At 49.1% G+C, this 22793-nt stretch overlaps 1 protein-coding gene across 6 annotated transcripts in view; it reads left to right on the forward strand.

Annotated features, from left to right (window-relative positions):
• Positions 1-22793, forward strand: part of LOC135908638 (uncharacterized) — a 639285-nt gene that overhangs the window by 315293 nt on the left and 301199 nt on the right. For 2 of the 6 annotated variants that reach the window (XM_065440488.1, XM_070537868.1), the window contains exon 2: positions 17370-17528. The exons of the other annotated variants lie outside the window; for them this stretch is intronic. In XM_065440488.1, coding sequence (XP_065296560.1) covers positions 17516-17528 — 13 coding nt within the window. In that variant the 5' untranslated portion in view covers positions 17370-17515. The remainder of the gene's footprint in view (positions 1-17369; positions 17529-22793) is intronic. 6 annotated transcript variants of the gene reach the window in all.

Here is a 22793-nt window from a genome sequence, read left to right on the forward strand (position 1 = left end):
TAGAATAGCATGTCTTTACTTGTTTCATATATTTTTTCATTCTTTGCCTTTTGACAGGCCGTACATAAAAACAGCACATCGCATTGCCCGCACCAGTCACTCTAACACACTATATACCCCACAAGCCCATACCGTGAAGTTTCAGCAATCTTTTTTTTTCTATGCACAACACGAGACTGGAATGGCCTGCCCACTGAAGTCGCCACTATCATTGACCCACTTGCATTCAAGTGGCTCATCGAAAATATCCCATCGTAACTTGTAGTATCTTTGTTTGCCATTAACTACCCACTCCCTCATGTATTGTCCCAACAAGAGACCTTTCAGGAAATAAATAAATAAATAAATAAATAAATAAATAAATAAATAAATAAATAAATAAATAAATAAATGGGGTTCCTAGCGTGGAGTCAACTTAGTTCATGGGTTCCATTCAAAGAGGCGCCGCCCTCAGTCCAGGGCGCCACAGGCAGTTCACGCTCTGCGCGCCCTGTCGATCAAGCTGCGTTTATCGTCAAGGCTATTGCTGGCCAGCAACTCCTACCACCTCTCCACACTGGCTTGGTCTATAGAGGGCAGTCCGGTGATGACCTAGCATGTCCAGGTAGTGTGTAAAAGCGTTTGTTTCTGAGAGCACCATGGCCAACGCGCGGGGTGTACAGTTGGGTGCATTTTATTAAGAATGTAAGTTGGGCTAAGTGACAGTCTGGATTAGGCACCAGCTGACACCCTCTTCCTCTCTTAGTTTTTAAGGGGCAGGGAGTAGAGCCGCCTGAGTCCCTTGTAGTAATTTAGGATGGCCGCAAAGTAGCACGTTTCCGGGGTCGGCTCCATGAGGCAGTATCACGGAGGGCTAGGTCTGTTGTGTATCTTCGAGCCACCCTGTCTGCTTCCCGGTTCCCTTCCAGTCCCACGTGACGCGGCGTCCATGCTATTCTATGTCGGAGGAAGGATTTTGTGTATCGGTAGGATCTCGTGCGCCAAGAATACTCGTTGCTCTGCAGCCGATTCACGCATGCACGAAATTTCGGCAGGCCGCCTGAGAATGCGTAAGGATTTGCAGCGAATACCTCTGGTTGTTGCTGCGGGCAAAGGCTAATACGATGGCCGTTTTTTTCAGCTTCCGTGATGGAGGTGCAGCGAATGGATATGCTGCCAATTTAGCGAAGATGATAGTCGACCACTGTGGCTACAGCCCTATCGCGACTAGCGGGATAGAGTGCTGCATCTTCATATGTTGATCCTATTTGGGTAGTCCTTACGAAGAGCTTCAACATGGGCCTCCCGTCCTCTGCCATGAAGTTGTAGGCCCATATTACGGGGTATGGGGGCTACTTGGTGGTTTGCCCGGAGGTTGAGTGAAATAAGTGGCAGCGGTGGCGTAGGTGCAGCGGCGGCGTAGAGGTAGAACACCCTATTCGCGTCCAAGAGGTCCGTGGTTCGAATCCCGTTGCCGGCAATTTTCCACCGGATTAAAAAAAAAATCTGCGTGTTGATAAAAGTGCACAAACAGGCCTGGAGTGTGGCCTGATCCCGGTGACCAGAACCGGTAACGCACTCCCTCACCAGAGCAGGATTGGCCACCCTGGTGCAGTAATTGGCCACAACCTCCTGTATGAACACAACAATCAAATCCCGGCCCTCAGTCCCCAGCAGCTGCGAAGCAACTGACCACGGTGGCGGTCAGACCTCCAACGCAGCAGAGGGTGCTAAGAATCACTGGCTCCGGACAGGCCGCCAACGGAATATGAACCTGGCAACGTTTAACGCTAGAACCTTATCTAGTGAGGCGAGTCTAGCAGTACTATTGGAGGAATTAGAGGGCACTAAATGGGATATAATAGGGCTCAGTGAAGTTAGGAGGCCAGAAGAAGCATATACAGTGCTAAAAAGTGGGCACGTCCTGTGCTACCGGAGCTTAGCGGAGAGACGAGAACTAGGAGTCGGATTCCTGATTAATAAGAATATAGCTGGTAACACACAGGAATTCTATAGCATTAACGAGAGGGTGGCAGGTCTTGTTGTGAAACTTAATAAGAGGTACAAAATGAAGGTTGTACAGGTCTACGCCCCTACATCCAGTCATGATGACCAGGAAGTCAAAAGCTTCTATGAAGACGTGGAATCGGCGATGGGTAGAGTGAAAACTAAATACACTATACTAATGGGCGACTTTAATGCCAAGGTAGGCAAGAAGCAGGTTGGAGACAAGGCAGTGGGGGAATATGGCATAGGCGCTAGGAATAGCAGGGGAGAGCTATTAGTAGAGTTTGCGGAACAGAATAATATGAGGATCATGAATACCTTCTTCCGCAAGCGGGATAGCCGAAAGTGGACGTGGAGGAGCCCGAACGGTGAGACTAGAAATGAAATAGACTTCATACTCTGCGCTAACCCTGGCATCATACAAGATGTGGACGTGCTCAGCAAAGTGCGCTGCAGTGACCACAGGATCGTAAGAACTCGAATTAGCCTAGACCTGAGGAGGGAACGGAAGAAACTAGTACATAAGAAGCCGATTAATGAGTTAGCGGTAAGGGGGAAAATAGAAGAATTCCAGATCAAGCTACAGAACAGGTATTCAGCTTTAACTCAGGAAGAAGACCTTAGTGTTGAAACAATGAACGGCAATCTTGTGGGCATCATTAAGGAGTGTGCAATGGAAGTCGGTGGTAACTCCATTAGGCAGGATACCAGCAAACTATCGCAGGAGACGAAAGATCTGATCAAGAAACGCCAATGTATGAAAGCCTCTAACGCTACAGCTAGAATAGAACTGGCAGAACTTTCGAAGTTAATCAACAAGCGTAAGACAGCTGACATAGGGAAGTATAATATGGATAGAATTGAACATGCTCTCAGGAACTGAGGAAGCCTAAAAGCAGCGAAGAAGAAACTAGGAATCGGCAAGAATCAGATGTATGCGTTAAGAGACAAAGCCGGCAATATCATTGCTAATATGGATGAGATAGTTCAAGTGTCTGAGGAGTTCTATAGAGATTTATACAGTACCAGTGGCACCCACGACGATAATGGAAGGGAAAATAGTCTTGAGGAATTCGAAATCCCAAAGGTAACGCCGGAAGAAGTAAAGAAAGCCTTGGGAGATATGCAAAGGGGGAAGGCAGCTGGGGAGGATCAGGTAACAGCAGATTGTTGAAGGATGGTGGACAGACTGTTCTAGAGAAACTGGCCACCCTGTATACGCAATGCCTCATGACCTCGAGCGTACCGGAATCTTGGAAGAAGGCTAACATAATCCTAATTCATAAGAAAGGAGACGCCAAAGACTTGAAAAATTATAGACCGATCAGCTTACTGTCCGTTGCCTACAAACTATTTACTAAGGTAATCGCAAATAGAATCAGGAACACCTTAGACTTCTGTCAAGCAAAGGACCAGGCAGGATTCCGTAAAGGCTACTCAACAATAGATCATATTCACACTATCAATCAGGTGATAGAGAAATCTGCGGAATATAACCAACCCCTATATATAGCTTTCATTGATTACGAGAAAGCGTTTTATTCTGTCGAAACCTCAGCAGTCATGGAGGCATTACGGAATCAGGGTGTAGACGAGCCGTACGTAAAAATACTGAAAGATATCTATAGCGGCTCCACAGCCACCGTAGTCCTCCATAAAGCAAGCAACAAAATCCCAATAAAGAAAGGCGTTAGGCAGGGAGATACGATCTCTCCAATGCTATTCACAGCATGTTTACAGGAGGTATTCAGAGATCTGGATTGGGAAGAATTGGGGATAAAAGTTAATGGAGAGTACCTTAGTAACTTGCGAGTCGCTGATTATATGGCCTTGCTTAGTAACTCAGGGGACCAATTGCAATGCATGCTCACTGACCTGGAGAGGCAAAGCAGAAAAAGTGGGTCTAAAAATTAATCTGCAGAAAACTAAAGTAATGTTTAACAGTCTCGGAAGAGAACAGCAATTTACAATAGGCAGCGAGGTACTGGAAGTCGTAAGGGAATACACCTACTTGGGGCAGGTAGTGACGGCGGATCCGGATCATGAGACGGAAATAATCAGGAGGATAAGAATGGGCTGGGGTGCGTTTGGCAGGCATTCTCAGATCATGAACAGCAGGTTACCATTATCCCTCAAGAGAAAAGTATATAATAGCTGTGTCTTACCAGTACTCACCTACGGGGCAGAAACCTGGAGGCTAACGAAAAGAGTTCTACTCAAATTGAGGACGACGCAACGAGCTATGGAAAGAAGAATGATAGGTGTAACGTTAAGGGATAAGAAAAGAGCAGATTGGGTCAGGTAACAAACGCGGGTTAATGACATCTTAATTGAAATCAAGAAAAAGAAATGGGCATGGGCAGGACATGTAATGAGGAGGGAAGACAACCGATGGTCATTAAGGGTTACGGACTGGATCCCAAGGGAAGGGAAGCGTAGCAGGGGGCGGCAGAGAGTTAGGTGGGCGGATGAGATTAAGAAGTTTGCAGGGACGGCGTGGCCCCAATTAATACATGACCGGGGTTGTTGGAGAAATATGGGAGAGGCCTTTGCCCTGCAGTGGGCGTAACCAGGCTGATGATGAGTGAAATATATTGGTGTTCGGGGGGTAGGGATGTTTCGAACGGGGCCCACATGCCCAAGGCGTCGCCGCATGTCTCTCCCAGTGGTAGTATCTGCGAGTAGGGAGAGTTGAATGGCTAGTTATGCCTCACGTAACTCTTCAAACGTGTTATGGACGCCAAGGCTTAAGAGTTTGTTGTCAAGGGTTCCTATAGAGTGAGCTTAAAGGCTTTGTACACACGTCGTGGCAGGGCGTCTACCTGGTCTTGCTCCCCCTTTGTGACATAGTGTTACGAACTTGCACCGCTGCACCACGATTACGGCTTTGTGGTCCCGTAGCGCTCTTCACCCGTTTCGTGACAGAGCGTTGGTAGCGAAGACTCCGAGCCTGGCGTCGATGAGAATAACAAAAGGGACTTTATACATTATATACAGGTTATCATACAGGACATAAACGGATCGGCACTGGGGCCGAGAGCTCACACAAACGCGACTGTTCTCGCACGACGGCGTCCGGCGAAAACGCGTGACACATCTCACCCCAGTCGGGAGCGACCCTCTCTCCAGGTGGGGTCGGCGGATCCTGTTTTCGAGCGGCGTGTCGCTGCTTTTATAATCCCCGAGGCCCATTGTCACTCAAACGGCCCAATACAAAGTCAGCACACGACGGTCGTCCGAGGGGTCCAACCAGCGACCGCACTGGCCACCCGGTTCAAAGTTCGCGCGCGCGGTGACCTCCAGGCAAGGGAGGTGCGGCGCCGGGCTGTCGGGCACACGCGGACACGTTTAAACACGCTGCTTCGCCGAGGCTTCTCCCGCACGAAGGCGCAGCATCTTGTCTTGTGAAGGGAGAATTATGGCGCTCGCAGGATAGATTCTGCATCTTGCAGATTCGGGATCCGGGCTTGTGGTAATGGCACAACAATAGTGAGAGGGTAGGCTGTGGATAACTCTGCTGACGAAGAGGCTGCGGAAGAGATTCAGCGTATGCTCCTCTCCCATGCCGTGATAACGAGTGATGACACGCGCAATCATACGAGCCACCTGTAGAGTTCGACGGGTGGTGAAGGTGTGGTTCTGACGGTTCTACTGCACCCACTTGCCCAGGGGGCGCACGAGAGTTTTCTCCAGTATTTCCTATCCGACCAGCAGAATGCGTAGTCGGTAACCAGGACTTTGGAGGTTGGGTTTGTTGCTCTTTCCGTTTCAGGTGCGAATGAGCTCCGACTTCTCTGTGGAGCAGGCCAGGCCACATTCACGTATGTAGTCCTCTACGCAGGCGGCAGCTTGATGTAGCTTGACCTTTCTTTCTCCGAGGGAGCGCTTTGTGGCTTATAGTGTGATGACATTGGCATACAGCTAGTGATCAAAGTGAGCTAATAGAAGGTAGTGGGCTTACTCGGGTCCCCTGCTTGACGCCTGGTATGTCATACGCGCGGTGGCGCCGCCAGCGGTTTCAACGTGAGACGCTGCCTGACGCAGGTGCTTCTGTGCGGTTAAAACCATGCTGTTTTCGTGCACTTTCATCGTATGTACATGGAATTGCGCATGAATCAGTGCAGTATAACACGTGCCACTAATGTAGTTAAGATGAAAGAAAAAGAATTGGCCCGAGGCACGCGCGTTGACCTATATTCGCGCATAAGGCTGGGCATGTGGTTCTGCTGTTATCTCGATAAATAAAATGCACTGCAGACGGCCAGTACTCGTGCGAATTGGGCTACAGAAAATACGCGTTTTCCGCAACTCAGTTACCATTATTACTCGTGCGAACGCATGATTAGACTGCGCGCAGAACTCTGTGCATAGAGATGCTGCGCACATTTGACATGCATTAGGATTGCAGTGTCGTGGTCAAAGCGTACGGAGACTATAACGTTGCGATGTTAACACATGTAAGCAACTGGATCCTTTTAGTATTCGAGAAAAAAAAGAGTATTGTTTCGTCATGCATGTGTTTTAAGGGTACGTGAAATTAGTGCTGATGCTGAATCTGATGCAAACATAGTTCAAAACGTTTACCACAAGCTATTAATGCCATGTCAGCCACAGCTTAAATACTTTCAGCTGGATATCCTTTCAGCTATCCTTCAAAACTTCGGCACTGTGAACTAGCTATTCTTACGCAAGGCTATAATGCATGCACTATGAAAATGGACAGCTACCAAAGATAGGAGCGGACTCTCTCAAGTTCCGGGCACAAGTACATTAACATCTATCTGACACAGCCATTCTCGCTCTTCATCACTTGACACTTCTGCTTCATGAACAGCGGCTCAACTTTAAATGTTTTGCGTTTCCCCGCTTCTCTGATCTCTCAGAATTAATGCCTTGGGCAAAAAAATGCAAACGCGTCATTACAGAACAGTGGCATGTTGTGTGCACCCGACTTCTTGTGAAAACCTTTCTTTCACAACTTCCAGCAGATTCAATATGCTGTACGAATGCAGCTCGTTGCCGGAGAAGCACTCCGTAAACATGTTTTCCAGTTTGTTCACAAAACTGTACAGATGACTTGAAGGGTACAACACAGCCCCCTTTGTCACGAAAGTTTGTCAAGCGAGCAAGCTGAAAATCTTCTCCTTGTGGTCACACCGTTAGCAGGCTTGTACAAACTGGGCAATTCATTTTCGTCACACATTTTCGCGCAACATAGCCAGCAACATAAAATATCAACCTGGAATGCCTCTAGCAATATGCTGGTTGTGGTCAACAGGTACTGGCACAGAAATTGGCTCATCCATAGTGCTTGCATTATTAAATGGCTTGTCGTCATGTGGCAGAGTGTCAGCACAGGCCTCACTCTCCAGCAATGAGGCTAGCTCGCCCTGGTCACAGTTCCCCTGGCTAACTGGTTGCACAAGACCATAAAACGAAAGACAACTGATTATTTACAAAGACTGGGTTGGTGTGGGATGGTTATTGCTGCTGGATGACTGACGTATAATACCAAATAAGTTTTCTAATATGTCTTGGCTGGTTTTCGAAGTCATTAAGTATTTAAATCCTACATTCTCTGTCAGATAAGATAGCAATTCTAGCACATTGGTTATTGTGACACGCAATCTAGTCACCGTAGAGCCACTCAGGAAGCCTCCGGTGTTCTTTGCAGGAGCTTTCCATTCACTTAGGCACACCAGGAACTCCTCCATGAAATGGGCCTACGTTGAATCTGGGCGAAGGACTTTAGCAGGATACCGTGACTTCAATGCACATATCACGCTGTGGATATTGCTGAAAGTATAAGAAAATTGTTTTTGTGGTGAAAAATCTCAATTGAAAATGAATAAATAGCATTATCAGTGGCTTTTCCAAAAGGCTTTCTTGAGAAATTGCATTTTCAATTATGATTAAAAGGTGGCCTCACCTGAAAAAAATATGGGTTGTACTTATGCTTACCCACTTGCGCTCCAGCTTTTCCTTATATAAATGAAGTGCTTGAATAACTTTCTCCCCAAACAGTTGAAAGACATAAGATACCCTCATTTTTTCAAAGCCATTTGGCTAAATGTGGCACATCGCGATTCCTGGCATAACCTTCAATGTGACAATGCGAGAGTCAATATTGTGGGCTTTCTTAACATGTTTTACGGAGACCTGCATGGAAATACAGAAGATTGTAATTAATTGTTATCATTTGCACATTATAGCCCCATTACGTTTTCAAGCTACACATAACAACCTGGTCAGAAAATGCATTGTTTTATCCTCAATGCAGAAAACAAAACCGTTCCACTGGAGAGAGTTAAAATACGTTTAAAATTATGCATGCAAATATTTGCACATATATGCAAATAGACAATAAGTAAAGTTATGTATGGTTTACGACAAAACTTACAAGAAGAGGTGTGGAGACTCATCAGTTGGGTGCTGGACCTTGCGCTTCACTGATTTGCACTTGCTCCAATGCCCAATACCTTGCACATGTTCCTGTTTCAACTGGCGCCATCACAGGTAAAGAAGTCAACGAGCAGCCTACTTTTTCCGGCAAGAATCACCCAATAATCTGGGTCAATTTGCTTGAAAAGCTACGAGGAAGATGACTAGCCCATGGTCGGAAGGTACACCTTTGCGCGTTTCTGCGGTGATGGATCCCGAATCTACAAAGCCCTCGATCACCCCACAATTCTTCACGGCCAAGTGCTTCGACAATTTCAACTCATCAATGAGCAGGCCGGCATGTCTTTTAGAGACATCAAAGTTTCCTGCTTTTTTTAGTCGCTTTAAGACGTTCTCGTTGAAGCCAAAACAATTCCGATAAGAAGTCATGTAGCGCTTCAACGTGGCTTTGCTGGGAAAAGATAATATGTTGTTCTTCCGGAGATGTTCACAAAGGAGAGGACTTTCTATCTTCATTAATATACACTCCAATATCCAATTCTTGGTGTACCGCTGCCCGTTTTTCTTCACCTTGGCTGCTGCAAAACACTGTTTGGTGGCTTCTTGCTGTCTGAGGGGAAGATCCATGATATGTTTTTGGAGGGCCTCTGTTTTAATTACTGCATTGTTTTCTTGTATTTTAGCGAGGTCTTCCTTGACGCACAAAAGACGACGAACAAGACGCCTGTTCTCTTGAGTGACAGTTCTCAGCTGTCGCGTCGCTGAATAGCAGGTCTTGGAATGCTGGCGTTGAGCTTGCGATCGTCGCGTGAGCATAGCCCGCTTCAAATATTTGCGGGGGATGCACTGTGCCCATAGAAAACGAGAGAGAGAGACCCATAACATTGGGAAGTGCAACTATAAATAACATAGCATGTAGGTCAGGATAGCGTGCATGTTAAAAGGTATCATAATAACGTCACCTTTTCTGACAACTTTTGTCATACAGCTCCTGCTGAAGCAGGATCCATGGCCTAAAACACCTTGGTCCTTTAGTTTTTTAGTGAACCACGCATCCTTATAATTTTCTTGGCATATGGCGCCACCACATAATATTATAGAGTCAGTTTCTTTAAGGATTGTTTCAGCCTCGACTTCACTTCACACTGGCACCTCTTTCAGCGAAATACTTCTAGCGTACACCTTGCAATACACGTCAGACGAGGAGTGAACGAACCTCACTACCTTTTCTCACTGTACCTCGCTTTTTGCAGGCAGAAGAGACGTGCAGTAGACGACGCAGTCGCTGCCTAGGAAGTGGTACTTGCTCCAAAACACGGAAGGAAGTACTAAGCAGCCAAATAAATCTTCATCTATGTTAGCTTGCAGATCCTCCGAGTTTTCTTCTGGAAGCGCTTCCTGAAGCAGCGCACATTCCGCGAGCCTTACCGACGAGTTTTCGGCACAGCCACCAACACTACCACCACTGGTACGAGAGCATCTCTTCTCTTCGACTGGAACACTTCCCGCCAGTTTTCTCTTTCGAGTCGGTCTTTCTCGCTGCGTCTTCTTCGTTAAGTACGATGCCAAGTTAGGCAGGACTGCAGGTACAGCGTCCTCTCTCAGGCAAGGTTTTCCACGTTCAGTACGCACTTCTCTCCCTTCAATTATGTGCACGTAGTCCCGCAGCACACACTGCGCTGCAAAGTGCAGTTCAGTCCTCACATGTGTCGTCCAGAGCTTTGTCCGCACGATGCAGATTCTTTTCCCATTGCTTCCTGGGGGCTGCATCCTTTGGAACGCCGAACAAAGACGGCTTCGTGCCGCCCTTTAAGTAGACGTAACCTGTGCGACAGCCTGGCGCAAAAGAATGGTTTAGACGTCGGGGTGGCATTTTGGTCGCGCAAGACAGTCATTGGTTGTCAGGTAACATCACTATCCGCAGAGAAACCTTCAGCAGATCGAGAATGCAGCGCCTGACGGGTTCTCGAAAGAAACAAAACTCCGCGCACTCTAAAGGCAACTGCCAACTGCGGAGAGGCCCTAACGCTCGCTGCACTGAAGGCGACGGTGACACCTCGTCGGGGAGGCGCGCCGTAGCACAATCCGGCGACATAGCCGGCGTCACCGCAATGCATGCTGCCGGCCGGCTAGTGAGCCTACCACCCCTCTTCTAGCTCACTTTAGTATGGTGCACTCCATCAATTTTTAGTTTCCGCGCAAGGTCTCTCATTGCTACATTGAAAAGCAGCGGGCAGATGACGGACCCCTGCGGTGTTCCTTTGTTGAGGACGCTTAACGAGGCAGATCAAAGTGTGCACACCTTATGATAGCAGTGCGATCGTTAAGGAGGGTCTTGACGTATTCGTAGGTTCGATGGCCGCGGTAGACTTCAGCGAATCCGTCGAGTGCAGCCTGATGACTAACATTGTCAAAAGCGCCTTTATGTCCATGGTCAAGAGTATGTGTGCTCCGTGTTCGGGTACTATCTCAAGGACTTCCTCTTTCATAACCTTGGGTTGATAAGTGAGCCCGGCAACCAAACATGATATTAGGAAGGAGTGAACGGTCTTTTAAGTAGTTCTGGAGGCAGATGGTAATCACTCTCTCATAAATTTTGCTAAGGCAGATGGTCGGACACATAGGTCGAATGTTCTCGATCAGAAGCGCAAATACGTGAAGCGAGAGGTTCCTGGAGATCGGCGTGCACAACACACTAGGCTAACTTATTGAGGCCATGAGAATGGCGATGAAACACCCACACAGTTTGATAGGGAGCCACACCTTCGACGACATCGGAATAACCTACGAAGCACAGCACGGACTGCGTAGAGATATTCCAAGGAAACTAAGGGAGCGTTTCTCAATACCCCCAATCCCTAGAAACATGCACCTGGTGTTTCGCGAAGATAGAAGACTCAACAAAAGATTCCGTAGTGCCAGGGACGTGGTCTGTGTGCACGCGGCGGAATACACAAATAGAGTATGTCGATAGTTGCTACGAGTCTCGAGGGTGACTCCAGAGTTAGTGGCACTGTAAAATCAGGAAAGGCGGAGAAGGCTGCCTTAGCACTGGCAGTAGCTACCACGGCGGCTAGCATCGTAGTCAGCTACTCCAAGACCGCCGTCAAGAACTACGCCAAAGGAAGAATCTCGCCGATAGCGCTAAAATGTTAATCAACTTTCGTGAAGATCGAGATGTGTAAATATATGGACACCCGCACATTCCCCTCTTCCCGGTGGCGAAATAGTCCACAACCTGGCTCGCGAATTGACGGGTGGCGCAGGTGACATGCAAACGGAGAAAGACCGGATGACCAGCTTTAACAAGATCACCAAACACTATAAACTGGGAAGGGCCCGTTTCCCCCCGCCACACTCCACGCTAAGTAGACGGCCAGCGACGGCATGGCGCCTCTTACAAACAGATACATATCCGACCCCGGCGGCCTACCACCGCTACTACCTGGACCTTTGCACGGATAGATGTAGATGTTGGGCGGACCTGCAACATATGGTTTGGGCTTGTGGTTGGACACCCACACAGAATAATATACACAAGACCACAGAGCAGAGGGAGTCCGCGTTGCTCAGCTGTGCACCGGAAGACCAACTTAAGGCAATCGAGCAGGCCGAAGATAGCGCCAGGGCCCAAGGGCTGGAGGCCTTCATCTAGGGAGAGAAACCTATAGGTCTCAAATATGCTGTACTAAAATAAAGTTTATTCCTCCTGCGGAAGCGCTTGCCTGTTTTCGGGGTTAGGATAATATTTGCATGTTTGCATTCGGGCAGAACTGTGCCTTCTTCTCGATGTGCGTTGATCGATGTTCGGAGGTCCTGCACAGCTGCATCGTTGAGGTTCCATGTTAGGCAATAGTTGACATGATCAGCAACGGTGGACGTATTGAGAGTGCAGCTGCGGATAGCGACATAGACCTCATCAACCATAAAGGGTCTGTCGAGGGTGTGATTTGGGCCTCCCTGCTGTGTACCTTGATAGAGAGGAGGAGTTGTGGTGCCTAATCATTTGTGTCTTATTTTGTCCAAGTGTTCATCTTCAGTACTTGGGTAGGTGTGGTTGAGTCTTTTCACTGCTTTATTCGTTTCATTTTTTGTTCTCGTGCGGTGAATGAGTGATACTAGGGTATGCCAGAAGAGGGCCGTGCCCAATGATTTTTGGAGAGTTTCGCTAAATTGAGCCCAATCAAGGTGGGTAAGCTGCACCGCAGTTTTCCGCCTGGGTTGTAAGAGCGGCTATTTTAACCTTGAACCTGCGATTGCGCTTCTGGGTCTTTCCCCCTCTTTTCAATGCTGCAATGTGCCCCCCAAAGCTGTACAAGATGGCCGTCCTCTTCTGGATTCTGTAATGTTCTGCTTATGATCTTCGTGTACTTGTCTCCCATTTATTTGTAAATTGTACAGTTCAATCATTGAGATTTGTAAGATGTTCGATAGTCAAATTGCTTTCTTTGCCAAAGGCGTCCCAGTCTGTTATCCTTGCTTGCCCGATGGGGCTACATTTGGCGCACTCCATGAGTTGGGTTCTGATTTCTGAAAATGTAGGGGTCGCTGCACAACGCCTCTTGCATGTTTTCCCAACTGCACGTCACCACGTCCCGAACTGGAGTGAGGTCGGGACTGGTGTCTTGGCATAAAATGTTTCCGAGTGAAGTGTGTGCAATCTTTATGCAAATCTAACTGAAAATAGTCTATAGCTGCAGCAAATTGCCTGCCTTTGGCGTCTATTTTTCTGCAGCCCCGCTTGCGGTGTGCGTTGAAGTCGACTAGTATGGCAATTTCTTATGTCTCGTGCGATACGGCAGTCTTCGCGAATGGGAGTCCGAAGATTGTTGTTCGATTGCCTAGGTGGGCTATAGACATTCCGAACGAACGCGCTGTTTTTGGTGTTCTGCTTGTTTCCTTGCTCGAGAATTACATGGGCAATATTAGTATTAGGTGTAGTGTCGTGGTAATGACTCCTAGGGTGTACCTTCTCTTCCTCCGGGGCCATCAACAACTCGGTATCCTGTAAGTGCGGGAGTGTCCCTGTCTCATGCAGTGCGATGATATCCGGAAGCACCAGTTGATTGTAAATAAAGTGTTGTAATAGACCCCGTTTATGACGTTAGCCGTGGCAGTTGCATTGCCAGATTTCTAAGGATTTCTGGTTTGGGGAGGCTGCGCCGCCCATGCTATTGCTGAGAGGTAGGATGAGGGATTTTGGCAGCTAGCAATAAGCTGCTGGGGGCTAGGGGTGGTTGCGTCGTGGCCGCTGTGGTGCCTGTTGTGGTTCGCTTTCTACGCGCTATGCTGCTTTGTTCGCTCATACATGCATCAAGGTGATCTTCAGTGAAATGTAGTGGAGTCCTGTGCCCTTGCTGACGCCACGCGCCTCCGTAGTAGAGTACGCATTGAGGAATGATGGGACCTTTGAAGGTGGTGACTACTGTGTTGGAGTCTCCTAGAATTCGGGCACTGTGCACCGTGACGCCCTGCGTGCGTACACGTAGGTTTGCCACAAATCTCCTCTGGTGCTGTTTTCGGATCGACGCCGTGGATGGCACCGCGCAAGATTCCTTCTGGGGCAGCCACGTACGTTTTGCAAGCGTAGTCTTTGCCGCCCAAGGCCAGCGTGGCCACTCGACGGAGTACCGAGAGCTGTCTCTTCGCGTAGGGTACTTACGATGATGATGCTAGATACGGGTCGGGTTCGTGCAATGAAGTCGTGGTCCGTGCAGTGGGGGGTAAGATTTGCAGGTGGCCGGTATGGCGCGAGAGATTTAATGTGTGAGGTCCTCGATGGCTAGGCCTCTCTTCGACCGCATTATGATTTTAAGTTCGCTTCGGGGCAGCGGCGGCAACTTTCGCGGCAGCTGGCGCGGCGTCGTGGAAGCTGCTGACGTTGGAACTGTAGTGGAAGTGTTCCTGGAGGCTATCGCGTCGCAGCTTGCCCGCCTTGCTGCTGTGTTGCTGCCCACTCGCGTCCGCATAAATATTGCTGCTGTCGAGAGCGACGTGACAACGCCAATGTCTAGTTTTGATCCTGGTGATCAGCAGGATCAGCAGGTTCCTGAGTCCGGTGGGGCCTGAGCCGTTGTGCCACGATCGTCGTCATCGCTCGTCAATGTAAGTTCGTCGAGATCATCCGGCTTGAAATAGGGAGTCGGATAGGTAGTTTTCCGGTCGCGAGTCCATGTCGCGGTCTGTGCACGAGCTCGTTGATGGGTGAGTAGGATCCATCGTGGACTTAAGGACGCCGCCGTGAGACCTGACAGGCCGTCACTCGCTGAGGCGAGACAGGCTTGCCGGTATGGTTAGCAGGCCGACGCTCGCTTCGTCTCTGTACTAGTCAACAACTTGCGAGAAATTCGTCCTACCGACTTGAAACTTGGGTCCGTATGGTCCCTCCGATGAGCACTGCTATTCCCGGCAGGTGGTCGACGACGAGAAGTGGGTGGTTCGGTTGAAACTTCACGAAATGCACAGAGCCGACGTGACATGCGTCCACTCTGCAGCACGCGGCGTTCCGGCTCTTCAAGGCAGGCAGTGAGTCCCGTTTGAAACATAGGCCTGGTGTGTGCCATCTGAGCAGCGACGATGCGTCGCGATCATTCCATGGGCGTTTTGAGATGTGTCCAGAAAGCACACGAAGAACCCAGGCCTCGTGGAGCGTCCAGAGCAATGAAGTAATCCGCCGAAGTGCCAGCAAGGCTTGACCACGGATTGAACGAATACGCCAGGTATCGACATTGTTGCCGCCATACAGAAAGCAGCGTGCCTACCAACCGGGAAAACGGGGAAAACCGGGAATTCTCAGGGATTTTGAATAGTCTGGAAATACTCAGGGAAAACTCAGGGAATTTGTGCTTCTATCAAGGAACATGATATATTTTTATTGAAAGGGAGCGAAAGTCGCGGTAAAGGTAGCTCGAGTAACAGAGAGGAATCGTAATGCATCGTTTTTGACGCCGTGTCGTCGGCTGGAATTGATATTGTGCTGTCAACGAACGACTTTCCGGACGCCCGGTAATTCGGACTGCTTGTCGGCACCACCACGTACCTCATAGAGTCAATGTTTAAGAACGTCTGAAATTTTGGGCGCAAGAACCCTTCGTAGACCGATTTTTGCGGATTTTTGCCGTGACCGCCGGTCCGAAACGGCGATCACAGCCACCACCGCCGCCATTTCGATTACCTCGCCGCCTCGAACTGGCACTCTCGCAGGCAGTCCCGCTGGCAGCCGCAGCCAATGCGGTGATAAAGCTAGGCCTTGCATTGTCACCGACTCCGCCTTTGTGGTCCTCGCGGTTGGCTTCGAAACTCGAAAAGCACGACGCGTTGCAAAGTCTTGGTTCCCAAAAGTTAGTTTTGCCTCAGAGCAGCGATGTTAAACGGCGAAGCTTAACAAGCGTGCGAAGGGGCAACTATCGCGGGACAAAGTATGTATTCCTTAATTACACGCGCGTGCACTCGCCACCTCCTGTCATAGTACGAGCACAGATATGCATAACAATTGCACTTTCAAGCCTTCAAAGTGTTTTCAGATGTGCCTGTGGCGATTTGAGCCCTTAAGGGTAATAAAAGACATACATTCATTTTTTCGAACCGATCGATTGTTTGGACGTTCTCGCGGCCCCTATTGAGTCCGAGAACTCGGACGTTGGCTGTACAACTAAGAGGACGCTTCAAATGGTCTATGGGGCGAATGCGCGGTGGAAGGACCACGACAACAGAAAGGACCTACGCATTGCGAAATATATGAAAGGAAGCGTGGCGCCGTTTCTTTGAAGGAGCTTGAGCTTGAAGAAAAAGTTTTGGCCGATGTAGAGATGCAGGTGTCACTCGTCCAAACCAAAATAAACTCTTTAAAGCAATGAAAGGCAACACTGAGGCATTGTGCGGAAGCTGAGATTATGTCAGGACAGTTGAGGTTGGCAATTACCAGCCGTTGAGAGACAATCTCACTTTTGACAAAGTTAGGGCCTCATAACTATAAGCTTGCTACCAGTTGATAGAAATAGCTCATATTCAAAAAGATTTGCTTCTTTATGCATCTCCTTTTTATTAGTATTTGAGAATGTTCAACTCGATTTGCAATGAGATTTACCTTTTTTTTCGAAGCTATGTTATTCGCTGTTCATTTTCTTACCCCTCGCTTCTTCGTTCTTTATGAATAAACACTACTCCTTGCTATTCAAATTGGATTAAATCACTATTTGAACATGATTAGGTCGTTTTTTTCTTATTTTTTAACATGCTTACTTGGGAGTGACAGCACCGGGCGGCATGATGTAAGCCCGTCTTGACATAAAACAAAGTTCTGTGTCACTCAGGAGATTGTGCAAGGACCCTCAGGGAAAACTGGGAAAACTCAGGGAACTTCTAAATGTCAACTGGGCAGACCCCTGAGGAAGTCTTCCTGAACACTGAGAATTGGCATCGCACAAGGTGGTTCCGCTTAAAAGCGGCACTGCCTGTCCTGTTCGTGGAACGATCTCACCTGATGTCCTGGGGACGTTGGCTTTCTCGATGTGATTCCTCACGGAGTATAGTACAACTAGTGCCTTATTTTATGAAATAGAAACCAAAATGCAGTCATAGTGCGTCATGGTGCAATGCGCAGTATTGGAAAAGTTATCCTAATCCGAGGATATTACGGCCTTTCAATACAAGTTCCTCAGGGTACTATGGAACACCGCTGCATTGCCTTCCTCGGCTTAAATAACTTTACTCAGTTGCGGACAGACAGCCACACGGAGGGTACAATGTACATTGTATGGGCTGGCTATTGACATGGATTGCTCTTTTGCTCGCTTTTGTCATGTTGTCGTGAAATGAACGGACAAAATGAAGGTTAGCGAAATCGCATAAACAGGAGATGAAGCATCACAACTGCATTTTGAGCGACGACAACGTATCACCAATTGCTTCTGAACACAAGACAACTACCTTTGTTTGAGCCTTTTAATGTGGCTGACGAAGCTCAATTCGTCTCTTTTCAGGTGGGAATGCATAGCCACTCGCGCTTTCAAGAGGGGCCCTGCGATGAATGTGCCTGCAGCCATGCAAATGAGAGCGCGCAGCACGTCTTCCATTCCTGTGGAAGCTTGCCAACAGCGAACGGTCGCGCGAAATATACCTATCGCGGATGAGCCAACAAAGTAAGTGGCATAAAGGAGAGGGCGAGAACGAATAGTAAAATCGTCAACTCTGTGTCGTAGGTCGTCACAGTGCGTGCAAGCAGAAATTCGCCCTTTGCTGATGAGTGGAGGGAGCCGAGGTTCGCTTCTTACGTCCCGTCATTGTCGTGGGTCGCAGCCGCTATTGTGTTCGCCTGTGTGTTTCTGTGTGCAGTTGGCCGGGACGTGCATTAGCGAGCCATATCTCTCCCTTCAGTCCTTCCCTCGCGGCTTGCAAGGAACGATATTTAGCTTCCCGACCCACATTTTTGACATTTGCCCCATTTCTTTCTTTGCTTTTTTCTTTGCTAGAAACTGGCAAATAAACACGCGAGGCAACTGAAGGAGAGCGCGGGCGATTATGAGCCGCGTCGTTAACAAGGCGCGGCCGCGATGTTTGCTCGCTAGTGCTTTTTGCTCCCTCTAATGTCTCCCTCGAGGTACTCTCCTCTCCTCGGCTATGCGCTCTTGCAGAAGTGCTCTCCTGGTGGGCGTTCATTCTGGTCTCACTGTCGTGGTAGAGCCCTCACACAAACACAAAATATTAATACTTTTTTTAAAGATTAATCCTTCTATTGGTACTGACAGGTTTTATGAAAATAATAAGAGAATATAAAATGAAAAGTGTCTATTAAACATGTTGCTAACCATACAACACTTGAAGAGCTGTTTGAAGCGGTAGTTTAGATTTGCTCTGGAAAAGTCACAGGCCTGCGTGGCACATGGAGCACAGTCACAGCGTAAGCCGGAGGAGCGGCTCCATAGGAGCTCCATTTTCGGCACCACGCAGTATACAGAGTAGAGTCTTCGCGGCGAAGTCTCTTCGCGTCGTTTTCACGAGAACGATCTGTACTGTCCACCCGACGTCGACGGCGAGCTGCGGCTGGTGGTGCTCTCTGCACAGTGGTCTGCTGAGCCCGATGTTGCTTGGTTGCAACCGCGCGCGTAGCTCTGCGATTCACTTCAGCAGAGGTTCGTGCCTTGCGAGGAGGCGCTATAACGCGTACGGAAGAGTAAGCACAGGTATTCGGGCTACTTGGTGCACATGTCACCTCCCTTAACCCGTGGTACGGTACGTTGCCGTTGATGATGACTTTAGTTTATTGGCATCCACTTCAAAACGGGGTGGGGATTGTTACGTTTCGCCTATGACGCGCGCTGTAGCCGGCGCGGATTCAACGGACGCCGGGGCTTCGTTCAAAGCGGCGGACATCTTGGCCCGTTCGGAGCGGCCGCGACGCATCCCCGCCGAGCGCGTCCCGGCATGTTCAGTGCCACGTGTCTTTGTGTGTGCGTGTGTGTGTGTGTGCCCACGCTTGTCAAAGCGCGGCAGCCGGGGAGAGGAGCTCCCCCAGTGTGAAGCGAGGAGGTCTGACCGGCGCCGGCACGGCTGATGCGTCACCTCCTTGTCTCTACATGTCTCTCAGTCCCTCCGTAGCTCGCTGTCACGTGGTGTCATCTCGTGACCTTCCTTCTTGCCCGCGACGCCAAGAGTATAAGAGCAGCTGCCCCCGGACTCCAGGAGAGAGGCTCCGATTTCTTCTGTTGAGTAACGTGCTCTCCCGTCTCTCTACTTCGGTCGACCTGACCGCCCGCTCTTTGCGATGCTAGAATAAACAAGTTGTTCTGTTAGCAGTCGCCTCATGCTTTGCTGGGACCTTCGGATGCTTCCAGTGTGCCCCAGGCCGCCAGGCCAACGCTACCCTTGGGGCTTGCGACCCATTTGCAACAACGGGCGCCAACGGTCCGGTTGCAACAACGGGTGTCAGCACTGAGGTTCCAACATCTGGTGGCAGCGGTGGGATTCCAACAGCCGGTGCCATCGGTGCGGTTCAAACAGGATCAATAGTCACCTAGCCTGCTTGAGTTAACCACATCCAGCTACATGTAGCATGCAACTCTTATATGCAACTGCTACCATGTCGGGACATCTAGAAGAATATAACGGAACTGCAATGCAAAGTTTATGCGTATCGACGATAAGCGATGCTCAGGTCCCATCGCGTGTCAAATGGCACAATACCATGCTGATGATGATGATAATTTAATGACATTGCCTTTGCAAACCGGACTGTGACAATCACCTAGCCTGCTTGAATTGACCAGGTGTTCACACATATTTAAAATAACATCAATATTTACACATCTCCATAATCTTTTTCTACCTCAAAACTTCTCTATCTACCTTGCACCGTTATGTATTGTTCCGTGCGCTGAGGTATGCGTGGCCGGCAGGAGGTCTGGACCCCACTTCAGAGACGAAAAGAGCTTTCTCGGCAAAGAATTTCTTATACAATGTTTACATGTTGTCGTGGTTATCAGGAGAGTGCAACAGCGCAGCTGCAAGCAGCTTAAGTAACACCCCTCAGTCCCCAAATTCCCCAGACAGTCCCTAAGGACGAAACAAAGTCGAGAGAGAGAGGGTCCGGGCAGCCTGCGTGGTCCTAACGCCGCTCTCGGTGGCCGGCGCTTCCTGGAACCGCGCTGCGGCGTCAGTCCGAATTGGCGGTCGGTCAGAATGGTGTGCCGGGCAAGTTTTATCGCCCGGCATAGGACAAAGGGAACCAACTGCAAGGCAGGGGGTCGAAACACAGCCCTCCTTTGGAAACCTGCCTAAACACATTGGGAGTCGTCCGCTGTGCGCCCGCCGCCGGACGCAGGGTGGTGCATTGCTGCCGGCATGGGGAGGGCCCGAATAACAGTCCGTGAGCCTGTGGCCGCTTACGTCGTGGACTCCGTGCAGCCGCGAGAAAACTGGAGCCGTGCACGTAGTCGTCGTGTGCCCGAAGCAGGCACCATGCGGGGATGAATGCTGCCTCCCCGGTCGAAATTCCATAGCACTGGCCATCCGTCAGGCAAATGCCAGGATGCAAGCATAACAGTTCCTCTACCGACGGGGAAGATCTCGTACGGTAAGAAGTCTCAGCTGCTCGCCGGAAAAGACCTGCTTCGCCTCCTCTCTGTTGTTTTTTTCCTAAATCACGTGTTGTTTTTCTCCTAAATACCACTGGCTTGGCAGCGCTAGCCATACTCCCAAGCGACCAAGCTGACATTGACATTGAAAATTCCAATGCTTGTTTAACTCCTGGCAATCACACAAGTGTTGTCGCTTCTTCACAAGGCAAATAAGCAAAATTATGCAGTTGCAGCCAAAAGAAATGTAGCGCACGCTGGCTAGATAAACTAAAGGACACTTCTTAAACCATCTGCAGTGGCATTGGCGGCTGCCTTCCGGTAGCGCACGCAGAAATTTAGCTCCTGAAGTGCTAGACTCCACCTTAGCAATCGGGGGTTCTTGCCTGACATTTGAACCAACGACTTTAGCGGGCACTGATCAGTCACACAGACAAATGTCGTTGCGTAAAGCTAGCAGGCTAGTTTTTGAGTAGCCCAAACAAGGTATGCAGATTCTTTTTCCGATGCGCTATAGGCCTCCTCTCGTACCGTGAGCTTTTGGCTAGCGCAGAACACTGAGTGCTCTTCACCATTGTCATCCTCCTGACACAACACAACCCCTACCCACGATTGCTTGCATCGCACTGTACAATGAAGGTTCGGTAGTAGTTCGGTGCTCGAAGCACGGGAGAAGCCGAGAGAGCCGCTTTGAGCCCCTGAAACCCGTCCTCCTTGGCGTCATTCCAAATTACTCTTTTACGAGCCGATTTTCTTAGGGCATCAGTCAGTGGAGCCGCCAGTTCTGAGTTTTGGGGAATGTAACGCTGGTAATACCCCGCCAATTCTAGAAAAGCTGTGATGCCCGACTTTCAGTTTTTTTTTTTTTGGTCGCGATAACGCCGTCACCGCTTCTACCTTTACTTCGTCGGGTCTCCTTTTGTCTTGGCATACAATATGGCCTAAGTACTTTACCTCGGCGTGAGCTAACTGGCATTTCGTAGATTTCAGAGTGAGATCTGAATCTCTCCAGCGCTGAAAATCGTCATGGGTGGGGATAGACATGCGCCTTCCAGGTGACCGAAAATGTAGCTTTATCGTCTAAATAAGGAGAGGCATACTCCTTCGCGCCCTTTAGTATCCTGTCCATTAACCTTGAAAAGCAGAAAAGAGCATTTTTGAGCCCGAAACTCGACACAAGGGGCCTAAATGAGCCCATTGGAGTCACGAAGGCAGCGCACAGGCTGGCTCGCTCCGTCATCGGCACTTGCCAGTAGCCCCTAACTAAGTCCAGAGTGGATACCTACTGCGCGGCACTCACGTTCTCATTTATTTGAATGGGATACACCTGATCTTTGGTTATGGCATTCATCTTCCTATAATCACTGCAAGGTCGGGTGTCTTTCTCTACAAGAATGAGCGGAGAAGCATTGAAGCTTTCGCAAGGTTCGATTGTTTTAAGTTCTATCATCCGTTCAACTTCTCTTTTTAATATTTCCTGCGTTTTCGGTGCCATCATGTAAGCTGGTGATTTCACTGGAGCCTCGGACGTGAGTTCCATGTTGGGGATCAGCAGCTCCGTCTTTCCTCGATTTTGAGAAGACAGTTCCATGTTCTCTTCTGCCAAGTTTTTTTAGATCAGCCCATTGCATGTCTGTCCGAGCTTCCTGAGATGCAGCGATCCTCATCACATCTTCCGCACCCGTAATTTCGTTCATTCCACTTAGGCACGGAATTTCTGTCGCAACTTCCTCCGTCGTGTCGAGAACTAAATTAACTGTTTGCTTCTTAGTGAGAACCTCTCTCGTCACATTTGTTAGTGTGCTATCCAGCGAGCTAGAGTACGGCGGAACAAATAACCCTTCGACACATCCGGCGTCCTTCATCAATGCGCTCTCGAACTCGGTTTCCTTAGCTGTTCTGCCTGACTGCCTAACAGCCTTCACCTCTGTATTTTCTAGAATCTCTCTTTGATGCTTAACAGTCTCTCCCTCACTACTCACAAATATTGAAGGGTTTTTTGATTCAATTGCAGACTCATCGCCGAGTGGATTGCTCAATTCCACGTCGGTATCCCGTTCTTTCATTTCCAGTTTAGCAGCCAATGCACACGCTTTAGATCTCGTTAGAGCCTGAACAGTACCCTCCACCCACCCTTTACCCTGGTCCCCCAGTAGGCGATCGGTACGGTTAGAGAACAAGTACGGGTACTGCGGCTGCAGCTCATTAGAAACAGCCGCCACAGTACGCACTTCACCGAATGGCACGCTGATCACCACATCGGCAACCGGAAGGCAGACACTCGTGTCCTCTGACCCAGGCTTTATTCAAGCGCATTTCGCATTGTACTGCTCC

This window comes from Dermacentor albipictus, chromosome 4 (genome assembly GCF_038994185.2).
Source record: "Dermacentor albipictus isolate Rhodes 1998 colony chromosome 4, USDA_Dalb.pri_finalv2, whole genome shotgun sequence".
Classification (NCBI taxonomy): Eukaryota; Metazoa; Arthropoda; class Arachnida; order Ixodida; family Ixodidae; genus Dermacentor; species Dermacentor albipictus.